The following is a 16624-nucleotide window of genomic DNA, read 5'->3' as shown; positions in this document are numbered from 1 at the left end:
AACAATCTTCCTGAACTTCTGAATGGTAGTGTATTTATATTATATTATTTAAATACAAGGGAGCAGAGTTAAATTAAATTAAATTCAAACAATTCATATTACTGATGTAAAAGTCCTTATTAATAATACATGTAATTTTTCAGTATGACTTGCTCATAAACATGTTATATAATACAGACATATATGGTGTAGCCTATTACCAGAAATTGATGATAATAATTAATGTTTGAAATGCCTGAATTCTTTGATTAATTTAATTATATTTCATAACTTAACCATTTCATAGACCAAAGTGGCAGAGCAGTACTTGAAGTACTTGTTCCTGCCATTCCAAATCAAATTTCAAATCAACTTCCTGTGAAATGTCTGAAGTTCCAAAACATGAATTGAAATGGAATATTTCTTAAAATCTTTATTTTTGCTGGATTTTCTGAATTGGAGATTCAATAAACCAAGCACTTCAGAAAAACAATGATTTTGGTTTCCTGTCAACTGATCTACAACAATTCAACTCAACTGTGGCCTTCTGATTCACTGCTCTCCTCTCATTATATTCCTATGTCTGTTGTTGCTGCAAAAACTGTCATTTATCCAAATGCAGATGAAACAATGGGATGTAAATATAAAATGACTACCAATGAATGGAGTTTAAAGCCACTCATGTTACACAACACCATACTTCAAGTTTTGGAAGGCAATTCCATAACAGCAGCTTGAGACATTGAGCCAGTCTCATTAGCACACAGCCTGCGCAAGGATAACATTATGGCAACATGCAAAATCTAAATTCCAGGCTCACCACCTCATAAATAATCATTCACACTGTGGAGAAAAGCAAAGGAGGAAAGAATGAATTTGCTTATTGTTTGGGGAAGTTTATTTAATCCTGTCCCCAGCGCTAGGCCTTTAGATCCCCTAACAGGCCAGAAAACAGCCCACTGTAAATGACAATAGTACAAGTGTATGAGCAGACTGAAGCCCTCCACACTAACTGAATCATCAGCAGTAACATTCCAATAAGCCCTGAATTAAATTACCTCTGTGCATAGTGGTAACGCACCATAGTAGGAGTAAATGTCTCTGTATACAGCAGCTTTATGTTCTGGAAAACACTTCTAGTTTAAAGTGCCTCTATTATGCTATTTTAAAGGGTCCTAATTTTGTTTTGGATGTGTCCTACAAAAGGATTACATGCATCCAAGGTAAAAAAATAAAACACTTTCATTTTTTTCAAAATATACATTGCAGCATCAACTCTTTTGTCACAGTTTCTGAAACAGTTTAATAAAGATTCAGTCTCTCTAAACCCCTCCTTTCCACCAGCCTACTCTGCTCTGATTGGTCAGATGGCCTAGTCTGTTGTGATTGGTCTACCGCTTACAGCACGTGTTGAAAACGAAATGCCTATTACCATATCTGAATATCAGCTCAAGAGGCTTCCTCAAACTTGATACACAGTAATACGAACAGTAACGATGGTTTTACCATATCATTTCCAACACGATTCCTCATCCTTTGGAAGTGCATGCAAAGTGGATTTGCGTTTGCAGTGCAGAAAACAGCGTCTTCTCAACATGTCGACAACACAAACCAAACTCTTCCAGGCCTCAGCTATATCTACAGTGTTTGAGGGCGGGTCAAAGTAGACGGTCAATGAAGACCGTTGGCGGGCATGACAATGTGTTGGAATTACTGACGAATCACTTCAGGCAGTTCAGAATCGGTTCTTTCTTTTGGGAGACTAGCTCCATTTATCGTGCACTTTGATCTTTAAACCATTTTACATTCACAAACAGGTATATTACACACTGCATGAAACGTTAGATCCGAAAAAGTATAATAGTATAATAACAATTTAAGGTCCATGATGCTACCTTTAACACTTTGCTCTTATTGTTATTATTCTACCTACATGTACTATAAGGCCAAAAGTATGTGGATATGTCATAAGTGGTTACCAGGGGAACTAGGTAACCTTTCTGCAACTAAAAGCAAATGAATGCAAGGGAGAGTGACTGAACACAGGAGGTGTGTAATAAATGTCTATAACAATGTCCAAACCCCCTTACCTCAGGTCAGAATGAAATGAAAGGGGAGAGAAGTTCTGTACCATCTGCGGCTAAGAAAAACATTTTTTCAGGAAATGTCCTTCACCTCTATTTGGGACCTCAGATGTTCACAGCATGAGTCTATGATAGAATGCACTTATTGACCGAGATAACATTTTTTTAAATAAGACAGAGATTCGCTGCATCTAAAATCGAATACCTCCTTACTATATAGTATGTGAAAAACAGTAAGCCAAACAAGTGGTGAGTTTGAATACATCGTATTCGAAAAACAATACAGTAGGTGCAAAGTCCCTGGATGACCAACTATTTCCGCCGAGATTCTGGAGTGCGCTCTCCATGGACACTTTACTATCCCATGAATTTATGAATGCAAGTGAAGCGATGCAACTGACGCTGGTAGGTCATGTGACAATAACAAGGCGGATGTAGTAAGTCCATGTTTCATACATCCAGAAACTTCCATAGATTATAGATTCAGGGCCCACAACTTTAACGATTTCAAGTATTTAGTTGTTTATTTGTACATAATTTGGGCTTCCAGCTCATAAAACCCACGAAAACAGGATTTCAAAAAATCTGAATATTACATGAAATCACACAGTAATTACACAGTGATACCATGGTCATTGAACCAGGTTTGGGTTACTTTGGCAGTGTGGGCAGGTGCAAATCCTGCTGGAAAATGAAGCAAGCATGAAGTGCTCTGAAAATGTCCTGGTAGACGCCTGCGTTGACTCTGGATTTAATAAAGCACAGTGGACCAAAGTCCTCTTTTCTGATGAGAGCAAATTTTGCATCTCATTTGGAAACCAAGGTCCCAGAGTCTGGAGGAAGAATGGAGAGGCACACAATCCAAGAGGCTTGAAGTCCAGTGTGAAGTTTCCACAGTCTGTGTCGGTTTGGGGAGCCATGTCATCGGCTGGTGTTGGTCCACTGCAGCCGTCTACCAGGACATTTTCAGAGCACTTCATGCTTCCTTCAGCAGACAAGCTTTATGGAGATGCTGACTTCATTTTCCAGCAGGATTTGCACCTGCCCACACTGCCAAAATAACCCAAACCTGGTTCAATGACCATGGTATCACTGTGTAATTACTGTGTGATTTCATTCAAATTTTTTTAAATCCTGTTTTTGTGGGTTTTATGAGCTGGAAGCCCAAATTATGTACAAATACACAACTAAACACTTGAAATCGTTAAAGTTGTGGGCCCTGAATCTATAATCTATGGAAGTTTAACATTTTGAATGGAATTATGGAAATAAATAAACTTTTCCATGATATTCAAATTGTTTTTTTTTTTTTTACTTGCATGAAGTGCCTGTTATCATAGATTATAGGCAATATATTTAAGTGTATTGCAAAATATTCTCATATATACATGGTTTGGAGTCAGTAAGATTTTTAAAAGAACTTAATACTTTTCTTTTATTCAGCGAGGATGCCTTTAAAATGATCAAAGGGAAAATAAAGTACTTTATAACGCTACAACAAAATCTATTTCAAATAAATGCTATTCTTTTGAACTTTCTATTAATCAAAGAATTCATTAATTCAACATTGATGATAAAAGGAATATAAGCACATTAGAATAATTTCTGAAGGATCACGTGATCAAGACACTGAAGACTGGATTATTGGATGCTGACTATTTAGCTTTGCCATCACAGCAATAAATTATGTTTTAAAATATATTCAAATAGAAAACAAATAAATAATAATAATATTTGACAACATAACTGTTTTTACAGTATATGTGATCAAATGAATGCAGCCTTGGTGAGCATAAGCGACTTCAATCAAGAGCATTATACAAATATAAGTAGTGAATCACAATGGCTTGTGGCTACAGAAAATAATATCACCACTTTACAAACTTAGAGAGTATGGTATGACTATTAGTTTTACAATGGATGAAATGAATAAGAAACCCAGCTGATGCTCTCCATAGGCTTAAATATTTGCCTAGCATACAGTGTCACAGGAATAGCAGGGGTTTACAGTAAAGCTGGCAGGAAACTGTATTTTAGAACCTCAGAGACCAAACCGAACACTGTCCAATCCTCAATCTAATCCTGTCAAGTTAGAAAGAACTGGAAAATTGATATAAAACAGTCCCCAGTCCACCCCCTACCTGCCAAAATCTCTTCCAATAAGCATAATTACTGTTTGCCATGTGACAGGCTCATTAATATCAACTCTGGCATCAAACAAAGGCTTCAGAGTGCACAGCACAGCCAACCTGTTCAAAACGCGACAGCTCCCAGCTTGGCATCCTAATGAATTTCTGCATTTACATTTTAAACAACAGACAGTCCTACAATAACTGCTTTTTCATCCTCTGACAAGTGTGCTCACTTTAGCGCATGAAAAAACACACATATGGCACGTCACTTGAAGCAGGCTGAAATGAGCTGAAAGACAAGCGGAGAACGAAAAAACGGAATCTGAACAGGCCGATTAGAAGAGGTGATAATAAATTACGAGAAACTTCTGTCATTGTTTAAACCGCTCAAACAAAATCTTATCCTCAAACAGAAAAATAGAAACAAACTACAGGGAGTGAATTGAAGAGTAAACGCTCTCTATTTGAAGACTTAGCCAAAGGAACAGTGTGCGAATGTCTGGGCAAAGTCCAAGCGCTTTAACCAAGAAGCAGCTAATGAGAGGAGCTCATTAAAATTGTGTGTGCAGGACGGGCAAAGGAAAGATGAAATGTGTTTAATGAATTCTTGCTTTTCTTTTGTACCCATCATCTTCCCTCCAATGGCATCCCGCTTCAGCCACTTCCAGTTGCTAAATGGCCAATTAAAAACATGTTCTTGACGTGTTAAAATTGAGCGTGCCATGGGTGATGATGACCCTTGCACGCTTTATTGAAAAACAACCGCCGTTATTTTTGTCGTTTATTTGCATGATAGGATTTGGTTAAGTATGGCACTTCATATTATTCTGGCTTACTTGATCGCTTGGCTTTCTTCAGTTTTTGACTTCAGTAAATGCTGTCAGTTGAAGAATTATCTCGAAGTATGCAGCAGGAAAAGATTTCTATGACACATTTAAAGGTGAACTAAGTAACTTTTTTACCTTAACTGAACAGCTTCGGAGTCATTGGAATGGTTATATTACTTATTTCGGGTTGAATGGTGGTCGTTTCGCACCCCCCTGGTGCCCGTGAGCGGAAAATCCGCACTTGCAACTTTGAGCCGGCGGGTCGCCGTATCGCGAAGTATCGCGTGATATCAGGTCTGGCGATGTAAACAATTCCTTTACGGCCAAAAGAAATCTGCTATAATGCTGTCATTATTGCGCTCCCTCATGCTGTCCGAACCCGAATGAAGAAGACGTTTTAAAGAATGTCCCATCTGCTTTGATGTCGTTGATCAACTAGCCTTTGGTGTCTGAGAATCGCCAACGAGTTTTTACAACAGTGTTGTCAAATATCTATTCCGAAGCTGTGGGGGGAGCTCTAGAGAGAAACCTGCGAGCAAAAAGCGAGAATACAGCGAAGAAATCCCTAAACTACTGAGCCCCGCTTTAATTGGCATCATTCTTCATATTTACAATAATAATAAATCATATATTCTGTGAGAGACAGAGAAAGCGCACACTAGGAAACTATGTCATTTAGACCATCTGGCAGCCTATGTGTGTGACCGGTGATCTGATATTAAAGGGATAGTTCACTTTGAAATACATTTTTTATATGTTTTAGCTTACCTCAAGGGCATCCAAGATGTAGGTGTCTTTGTTTCCGCAGTAGTTTCAATTTTGATATTTTTAGGTCAAACCGTTCTTGTCTGTCAGTCATATAATGCAGGTCGATGGTCACTGTCTCAAAACACAAGCACAGAGTCCAAAATAAAACAATTCCCCATCGTCCAAATTAAACAATTCCCCATCATAAGTACACATTGATGGCCTAAGACACGAAACGAGCGGTTTGTGTGAGAAAACGAACAGTATTTATATCGTTGTTATCTCTTGAAAACAGCACACGTCCAAATGATCTGACGGCGCGGGCGGGTATAGATATATACATAGATGTCGCCTTGGCTACGGTTTCGTTCCAATGAACTGCAGTAGCGAAGGCGACATCTAGTGTATACATCTATACCCGCCAGCGGGCGGGTATAGATATATACACTAGATGTCGCTTGGCTACGGTTTCGTTCCAATGAACTGCAGTAGCCAATGCGACATCTATGTATATATCTATACCCGCCCGCGCCGTCAGATCATTTGGACGTGTGCTGTTTTCAAGAGATAACAACGATATAAATACTGTTCGTTTTCTCACACAAACCGCTCGTTTCGTGTCTTAGGCCATCAATGTGTACTTATGATGGGGAATTGTTTCATTTGGACAATGGGGAATTGTTTTAATTTGGACTCTGTGCTTGTGTTTTGAGCCAGTGACCATCGACATGCATTATATGACTGACAGACAAGAACGGTTTGACCTAAAAATATCAAAATTGAAACTACTGCGGAAACAAAGACACCTACATCTTGGATGCCCTTGAGGTAAGCTAAAACATATCAAAAATTTATTTTAAAGTGAACTATCCCTTTAAGATGTAGATGTATCTTTTGTACGCTCCCCGCAACATTGTGCATTAGATTTGTTCCATTCGCCCAAAAATATGCGGAGGACAAGCGGCAAGCAGGTAACGTCAAGATGATGTGCGAACGACAAAGCAGTTGCATGTAGGCTACAGATAACATGAGTCCGCTGACAGTGTGTGCGAGTGTTTTCGTCTCAGTCACTGGCTCTGATCTACTTCCTTTGCTCTCTCGCTCTGACAGGTTGAGATAGTAGGAGAGAGCTGTCCTCTTTTCTGACATCAGTGCTCTTATACTGAGCTCATTTGTTCAGTGGGATGTCAGCAATTGCAGCTGAGAGACTTAATGAGAAGAAAGGTAGAGAGCATTCCCAAAAGACAAACTGCTAAAAAACGTGCATTGAATAGGCCACAGTTACAGAGTATGTGAGCGGTGTGGAATAGGAGTAAAGTTGTTTACTTGTGGCTATTTTTATGGAACAAAATAAACCATTACATAGACAGACCAATAACTGGATTGATAATAAATATATTTTTTCAAACAAAAAATATTTGTTTGATGATCACAGTCCATGAAAATCTGAGAATAAAACTATATTTTAAAGTTTGCTCTGCATATCAGTTATCGGATACTTGCATAAACAAAAATAACCTCTATCGGTATTGTTAATAAAAAGGCAATATCAGTTGATATCTGCTAGAATGGAGCGAACCATAATAACAATAATAGCAAATAGTAATAGTAAAAATAATATTTATACTTTTTTTTTTTTACATATTTTTTCTACAGTTCTTAATGTGTGAAAATCAGAATAATTTAAAATTGGTTCTGCATACTGGTTATGGTATATTTACATAAACATAAAAATAGCCTGACTGTACTGTATTGTTGATAAAAGCGCAATATTGTTCATTCCAGAATGCTTTGAGTGAAGAGGGGGAAAATTGCTCTCTATAATCTATAAAAGATTTTACCGCAATGGCTACACCTCAGATAAATTCACCATGGCATATTTAAAGCATCTGATCCTATTAGAGACCATAAAAAGAATTATCTAGTCTATACACGGCACTTTAACACAGTACACATATCTGGGAAATGAGGCAGATTTAATTCCACCATTGTTACACTAGAAGCATGTCCCTCCATACACATGATCACACAACTCAAACTGCACATAAGCTACAGTGCAAATTGATGCCTGGTGTGCAAGAACATGAATATTTCATGGGCTGTATGAAAAAACACATTTACATTAATAATTAGCAGCAGACCTTAACCTTTTCCAGTGAACAAAGCACTATATTTTGAGTAATGAAGAGGTGTGAGAGGACTCAACATAACACTTATCAATATCAGTGGCTGTGGCAAACATCTCTTTGATTTAAGGACATCTGATTATTCGCCATCAGACAGACATCATGGCTCTGCTACTCAGCTAGTGGAAGGGTTTGAATCTCCAGAGACGTGGCAGTAATGGAGAAGAAAGTGGATAAACAAAAGCTGTAGCCCATGTTACTCAGTGTAATGTCAAAGGTTCATGTCTAGTAATGTAGAGAGAGAGAGAGATAAAAAAATTACAGATACAAAAAATTACAGAAAGCTGCTGTCACTCCAGTCCACTCACATACCATGTTCCAGTCCGTGCTTTACTTGGCAGGCAGCAGACAAAGCTTGATGCTACTATTCTTGTTGGCAGATAAAAAGTACACAAACGAACTGGTCACGTTTTGTCTGAATGTAAATGACTTAATGTAAAGTGTGAGATATTACTTAATTGTGAGTAGCTGTTAAAAGCCAACATTCCTAGATCTTTAACATACTGATCTCCTAGGATTTCTCAGTCCCAATATATTCTGAAACACTGCCATCTTCATTGCAGGAGAGGCAGCGTGTGGTTTTGCTACTACCCCGTATTAGATGACAGTTGCTGTTATACTAACACTTTGCACAGCATCTGGTATATTTCACATTACCACAACTACTGCGATGACAATGTCTGTCTCACTTAGTCTGTCTCCATCTCATCGACTCAAATACACACATTCATACACAAACACATCCAGTGCAACAAGGAAAACATTTACAGGCCTTATGAAGAGCTGCTTTGTTGTTTCTGTTTGAGTGTTTCAACTGTCACCTTATTGATTACCTTATTGAACTCTAGATGGCGCAGGCTGATAGGTCGAACACATTTAGTAGCAATCGCGTAATTATCTACATTGCACAGCTGATTGGTTGTTGGATCAGCGGCAATTGAGCTCTGGCTCAACATTCAAACAAATGCCAGTAGTGCTGCTGTTAGCAGTCTGCAGCGCGCTTCAGAAACCCTCCACCTTCCCCAGCTCCACCTGTATAGATCTGCTACGGGGTTATTTCATGTGTTACATGTGCAGCAGCAGCAGCAGCATGTCTTAAATGCTCACAGCAATGTCTGTAAATGAATTGGCAGTAAACAAAACAACAACAGCCTTGCGTATTAAAAAACATCCTCGCTCTCATTTTACTTTCTATACAATGATGATTTTCAAACCTTTTGATGCCAAGGACCCCTCAAAAATGATCCCTTCATTAGGGACCCCCTTCCTAAAATGTAATGACAGATGAGATATATATTAATGTAGAAAGATACATTTTAACTGTGTAAGAAAAACATTATTAAGTGTGATATTAATAAAGACAACATGTTTCTAAAATAAAAAAAATAATAATTTATATTGTTTTTGAACTAAAGCCAAAAGTACTGATTAAATAAAATTGTATGTGTGTATATATATATATGTATATATATAAAATTGTATTAAAGCCAAAAATACTGATTAAATAAAATTATATATTTCATTTGTATTAAGATATTATTGTCACGGCCTGTGTAGCATAAATCCAGAGAAGGAGCGTGATATGGTATTCTGTATTCAGGCCCCCAAAATGCCGCAGGCGTGTAAATTAATGACCAAAACGCATAAACAGTTTTCAGTATTTAGTAAAAAACTGAATAATCAAGAATAATCAACATAACAAGGAACAGGTGAAAAAAATAATTAGAAACCATGGTAACAAATGAACGAAAACTCATACAGAACAGGACAATTTTGTGACAGTCATGAAAATTCTGTGTATCGTTTTAACTACTCACTAAAATAATAAAATAAAATAAAAAGTTTTTATTTCTTACTATTAAAAACTAAGGCTGTCAATAGAATAATAGATTCATCTAATAATCTCTAACCAGTTTTTAGAAAGAATGATTGCATTAAACAGATTAAATAATATCTCAAACACATTAACTTTGAAAGGTGTAAAAATACAGTGATTTTTTTCCTTTGTTATTTTCCTATCCTTTGCATCCCCATCAACATACATCTGCACAGTCTAAAAACTTTACATTATGGTCAGGTAAGAATCTTATGCCTGAAGATGCAAAAACACAAGCAGAGCATTGCTGCGTTTGCAAAAGAAAGGAGAATTCAAAGAGAAAATGGTGTAATTGTGAGTGGCTTTGGTAAGAAATCACCTGTCGAGAACAGAAATGCAAATGTAGGGGGTAGTGAAGAATCACAGGGTGTAATAATTTGCTTTGCGAAATCAATGAAGGTTTGTTTGCAATCAGCCAGTCACATTAAAACACAAGTGTTTAAGAGTGTCTTGGAGCCCACAATCCATCGCTGTAAATCTTACACGCACACAGACGAAACAAACACTAATAACTGTACCCCAAATGGGCCATACATTTTTAAAGAGTAAACTCCGTTTGTATTGGGACAGATTTTTTTTACAACTATCACTCATCCAGGTATTTAAGACCTCTAACCTGCAGTATTAACAAGAACCTTAGTAACATCAATTACATTCTCCAGCTTGCCGGTGGGAAGTGTAAAATACAAGGAGGAGGGAGGAATACGCTCAAAGATTGATACAAGACGAGCTGGAGGAAAAAAAACAGAGACTGGGTTTTAATCGCTTCTATAAATCAGATTACACACTCGGTTAGAAACGGAAAGGAAGAGAGAGCCACATATTTGTGATGGCCACAGCTCAGTAATCTGCAGCCCTGTCTAACTGAGCACCAGCTTGCTAATGAGAAGAAAACCACAAACAGAATATGCAAGCCAAGCTTTGAAACGAGAGGTTATATTTAGACGAGTAGGAGAGACTGCATTAACATGCTCACACTCCTCTCTCGAAATCTATTCCTCATCTGAGGAGGGATTTACAGTAGTATTCTTATTGGAGATGGTTTTCTCTTTATAGACCCCCAAAGACACATCTGATACAAGCTATGATTTAGGAGCAGAGCTAAACCAGCAATTCTTTAATAAAAATGTGCTTGTTTTCAAAAATCTGAATGTATGTTATTGGACCATGTATTGACAAAAACGTAGAAGGAGAGATACACTGAAGCAGAGACACACTTGAGTCAGTTTTTGGCACATTACTAACCTTCTTGGTGAAGTCCATGGCTTTGAGAATCGCCAGGTTGAGTGTCTCTAGGGAGGCCAGCACACCTTCATAATCTCCCATGTGGTTGGCAAAGTAGTCTGATGAACAGAGAGAGATGAGGCAGAACTGAATTATGAAATATTTTCTCCATGGGAGAATGAAAACATGGAAGCAAAAAAAAACTGCCTCAAAAACTAAATTGCCCAAGATATTACAAAAGAAAAATTGTGCACAATGCATTGACTTATGTTGTAACTGACACTAGGTTGAATGACTAGAGTAATATTGCTTGGTCCATATATTGTTAATCAGTAAATATACTACACAACTGTATTCTAATAAAATTGCTTTTTTGCGAAGCATATTCAATTCGTTGTCACTAACACAAACTGACAGTTTATTTTCTGATACTCACCACATAGTTCCTTGGTGTCGACATTACTAACACATCACAGGAAATGGGTAGCATACAGAAAGACAGAACAGAAGAGGGAGGAAAGGAAAGGGATAAGAAACAGGGGGGGAAATCCAGCATAAATCACACATTATATTATGTCCTACAACAGTGGGCAAAAAGAAACTCACTAAACTATCTATCTATTTACATGGATCGTCAATACAATACAAAAAAACTTAAGCATATGTTATTTTTTAAACAAGATCCTCAGCAGACCTTAAAGTTTACAGCTTCAATATAATGAATTATGAACTGATAAATTGACAGATGCATATATTGAATATAATGTTTCTATCTGTTTGATTTTACTTTTAATGTTTTAAGTATTTTGTGTATAACTCAAGTGTTATACAAAATATAACACAAAAGTTGGTTATGTATTTTGTTCTATTGCAGTTAGCATCTATCAAGTTCTAAATACATTTTTTTAATAAAAACAAACAATAAAATGAGGTAAAGTATCTAACATTTCTAAGTATTTAATAGACTGAATTTTTTTATTCATATAAAAATTACTCTGCTGTGATATACAATGTTACAAAAACTACTCATACTGGCAAAAGAAAAGGAGAAAAATATTAGATTGAGAGAAACAAGCTACAGAAAACCATTAGTTTACTGATTCCTGTTGCCATTTCTCTTAGGATGCTCTTGCATTTTTCATCGCTCAATTCTTTATACTTTCCCTCACTTGTTAAAATGGAGATGGCATCAGTATAGGGATGCATAAAATAGATATACAGTATATGACATTTACAAGTGTAGGGTGGGCACTGAAAGTGAACATGGCAAACAATCTTCTCTCCTTTCACTGGTACTGAGCTCTCGACGCCTTGCCTGTCAAACAGGCTACGTTCACACTGTCAGTTTTTGGGATTGACAACCGCATTTACTGGTGTGAGTCTCAAAATGTCCTGATCACATAGCAACTTACAGTAGTGTCTTGAATACTGTCTGTATGAACGTGCAACGGGAGTCAAGCCCGTATTCTCTTACCAGTAATCATAGCGACGGTGACCAAAGTAATATAAAAAATGGCGACATCCATAAAACTGAAAAGTCTTATCACTTATCATCGAAGAGCGGCTCTCCCACAAATAACCATACTGTGTGTGAACACAACTGTATTAAGACTCAAATACAGGACTGACAACTGTATCCTGCTGCTGTGTGATCATAAGAGTACGTCCAAATCTGCACAGTACAGAAGAGATGAGAAGACTCTGCTTTGTATAATACTATGTGAACATTATGAGTCTTATTATCTGTTAGTGGCCTGTCTACTTCAAACCCATTAGCACTGTGCTAGATAAGCTAAATAGTGATCATCTTCATTAGTGTTATTATTTTCTGTCCAGTATGTTGATGGATGGATGGAGTCAACATGAAACTGAGCCTATTTCCTTTATTAATGCATGTTCTAGGTCTCAGTGTGAATGATTCAGCTGTGCATGTTATTAAAAAGAATAAAATGTCTTTGTAATATTTAATCAAAATATAATAACTGGTTCTTCCCCTCAAATGACTTTCCTGACGCCACTTAGGCTGCCAGGGCTACTAAATCATGTTAACCAATAGCTATTAAAGCACTGTTTTAGCAAACTTGCATTCAGTCCGGCTCTGTTCTGGTATGTAATGCCCACTTTTCACAATCCAAATGATTCTCAATCAATAAAATTCTTGATTTTTTTTCTTGCTGAAACTGTGTAATGTAACTGTGTGAAATTAAAGAAGTAAAATGATTTGCAAACAGACATTTTTTTGACCAATGAGATCTCATAATGGGAGGAGCTAACCTTGACTCAACACAAATAACAAAATGCCCTGTCGTTAGTAAATGAGAAACAAGCACAAAAAGGCGACATGCATTACACTCTCAATTTTCTTTCTTCCATTTGAGCTTCATCCACCTCAGTCTCTCTCAGCACCCCCCACCCCAGTGTCTTTCCCAACCCTCCCCCATCTCATCATCTAGCCCTCTTGTCTCCGAGTCCATCCCCTTCTCTGCACCAGTCCTTATGGGCTCTGGTGGTTCATTATTTAGAGAGAAGGCTGTGTTGGACCTGAGAGCAGCGAACGCATCCCAGCAGCTGCAGACTTCTCCTCATTTTTTTTTACATAATTCATTCTGAAATGTGATTAAAGACAACACACACACACACTGAAGCTGCTCTGCCTCCAGAGACCAGCTCACACACCTATACACACAAACACTGAGAAATAGGGTGTGTGAGACGGAGAGAACAGAAAGAGAGAGAAATGGCAGCAGATCGCTTGATGAGACAGATGTACTCACAATGACAGAAAGACACTTTCCAAACACGAAACTTTGAGAGAGACAGAGATAGAGAGAGAGACAGTAAAGCAATTTAGAAGCTGTTCTGAAGGGGCTAAGGGTTTTCCCTTTTTCTTGCTGTCCATTAACCATCATTATGTCCATCAAAATGAAATCTGCCTCATTTTTCTGCCTGGTTCCTGAGAAACCATTAACTATAATAAGAGGTTAAATTTGGAAACAAGATTTGACGATCATGGTACATAGAAGATATCTACCCTACAACTTCCAAAGATTGTACAGCAGTTTCTCCAAATACAGATAATTTTGTCCCAGCGAGTGAATTTTATTACATAGAACCAGACTTTTAATCTTAAAATTTTTAAAATCCATTATAAAATTATTACCATTAAAATGGTTTTGCTAGCCATAATTTTCAGACAAGCTCTATTTTTGCTAAATGTGTGAAAATATGAATTTATTGATTACTTTAAAGGAATAGTTCACTCAAAAATGAAAATTATCCCATTATTTAATACAATCAGAGTTTTGTTAAATAATATCCTGGCTCTTCCAAGCTTTGTAATGGCATTGAATAGTTTTTGAAGCTCCAAAAAGCACATGCATTCATCATAATCCAGTGGGTTAATAAATGCCTTCTGAAGCAAAGCAATGGGTTTTTATAAGAAAAATATCCATATTTAAAACTTTATAAACTATAAATCACTGGCTTTCGGCAACGACCGTACGGGCGTTCATGAGAAAGTTGCGTGGTTTTCGCGAGAGGCGTTTATTCTCACCTAAGGTTATGCTACGCCTACATCATACGTCGGGTCAGAGGTCACCCTTCCGCTACCCTCGACCCTCGATAATTAAAATGTTTGGGTGAACTATTGCTTTAAGATACATTAAAAGCTGGTTATTGAATGTATTGATGTGCCTCAGCAAGACAAAGGAGAGAAAAGCAGACTAGTTCAATAAACTACTGAAAGTGTGAAGGTTAGAATTTATTTTCTGAGTCCACAGGGCCAAAACTGATGAAACAATTACAGTGTTTTGCAAGGCAGCTTGCATGAGGTAAAGCTTGTGCTCTAGGTGAATGTCACCTCATCTTCGCACCGTCACTGACTAGATTCTCATGTAGACAAATGCATAATACTTAATGTAGTGAACTATAAAGACAATGGTAAATCTAGCTTTAATTTGTGTACTAGAACAAATAACAACCTGAATGGGATGTGCACACACAAAATGAAATGAACTGATAAACAAAGATCCATTCATTTTTTGTCATTCTGGATTATTCCCTGACAAGGTAACCAATGTTGTATTGTTTCCTATTCTTACTGACTGAGATCTGTTCACTGAATGTGTTTTGAGAGTTGTGTGTCTCTGTAATCACCTGGTATTATCAGAGTCAATGGTGTGAAACAGTTTTTCCAACTCCTCTTCATTCAGAGTCCCATCAGAGAAGAAAGCCTGGAACTCATCAAGGGAGAGCTTTCCATCATCTGCAGGAGGAAGAGAAGAGATTCAAGCTGCACGCCTCATTCATTTTTAAAACACCAGACAGAACTGTATATCAGCACCATGGGTATTTTTGTAACTACATCTTAACAGGTAGAACACCCTGTGTGTTAGTCACAGCATCACAAGTACAATCTTTTTTTAATGTTTAAAATCAAAATACACCTATATATGAGTTCCATACACTCCTATGTGTCTCATTCACTAACATGTGAACAACACATCCTTATTAATAGTATGCAAAGAAAATGCTCTCACACAAAATTGATGGATTTAAGTGTGTATGCACATTAATTTTTTCTTAACCCTCGTTATTATGTTAATAATGGTCTTAATTAATGAGGAAATGAGAGCCCACAGTTAGTAATTAACATGATACATGTCCAAACCATCTCCACCTAAGGGTTTTTTGCACAACTTCTTTACAGCTATTTGTCACTCTTTGCAGATGAAGGCTTATGCTCTCTATAGACGCACATCAAGATGAGTAAGCCTAGTGTGCCATTCTTTATGCAGAACTTGATACATAATTGTAAGTGATTATAAGCAATTTTTACTACTCTGAAATTATTGCATTTGGTTATTCAATTTCTAATACATACTGTACATACATATGCACTATATGGACAAAAGTATTGTGACTCCTGACCATTACACCAACAGGGACTGTAACGACATTGCATTCTAAAAAACAAACTGCTAAACTGTTCCCACAAATCTGAAAACATAGCATTGTCCAAAATGTCTTGGTATGCTGAAGTATTAAGATTTCCCTTCACTGGAAGTAAGGGAACTAGCTCAGCCCCTAGAAAACAGCGCCATACCATTATTTACGGTTTGGCACAAGCAGGTAAAGTTCTCCTGGCATCCACCAAACCGAGAAGTGTGATGTCTCGGCCAAGGAAACCCATTCCATTAAGCTCCCGCCGCACAGTTTTCGTGCTGATTTCAATACCAGTGGAAGTCTGAAACTCTTCAGCTATAGAATAAGCAGAGTGTTGGTGACCATTACACACTTGGTGACCCTGCTCTGTGACTTTATGTGGTCTTCTGCTTCGTGGCTGAGTTTCTGCTGTTCCTAAATGCTTCCACTTTCAAATTATAGCACTTACAGTTGAGCGAGGAATATCTAGCAGGGATGAGATTTCACAAACTGACTAATTGCAAAAGTGGCATTCTATCACAGTAGCTACCATGCTTACATTCACTGAGCTCTTCAGAACGACTAATTTTGCATGGCTAGGTGCTTGATTTTATACATCTGTGTCAATGTGTCTGATTGAAACACC

The 16624-nt window shown here is 37.4% G+C and overlaps 1 protein-coding gene across 4 annotated transcripts in view; it reads right to left on the bottom strand.

The window, feature by feature from the left end:
• The window catches only part of necab2 (N-terminal EF-hand calcium binding protein 2), a 90193-nt gene that overhangs the window by 34952 nt on the left and 38617 nt on the right, over window positions 1–16624 (bottom strand). For all 4 annotated transcript variants that reach the window (XM_084410042.1, XM_084410040.1, XM_084410043.1 and 1 more), the window contains exons 3-5: window positions 15211–15319; window positions 11492–11517; window positions 11077–11174 (exon numbers count right to left, since the gene is read on the bottom strand). In XM_084410042.1, the coding sequence (XP_084266168.1) occupies window positions 11077–11174; window positions 11492–11517; window positions 15211–15319 (233 nt within the window). The remainder of the gene's footprint in view (window positions 1–11076; window positions 11175–11491; window positions 11518–15210; window positions 15320–16624) is intronic.

This window comes from Rutilus rutilus (assembly GCF_951802725.1).
Source record: "Rutilus rutilus genome assembly, chromosome: 5".
Classification (NCBI taxonomy): Eukaryota; Metazoa; Chordata; class Actinopteri; order Cypriniformes; family Leuciscidae; genus Rutilus; species Rutilus rutilus.
This window is presented reverse-complemented; position numbering and strand designations above follow the sequence as displayed.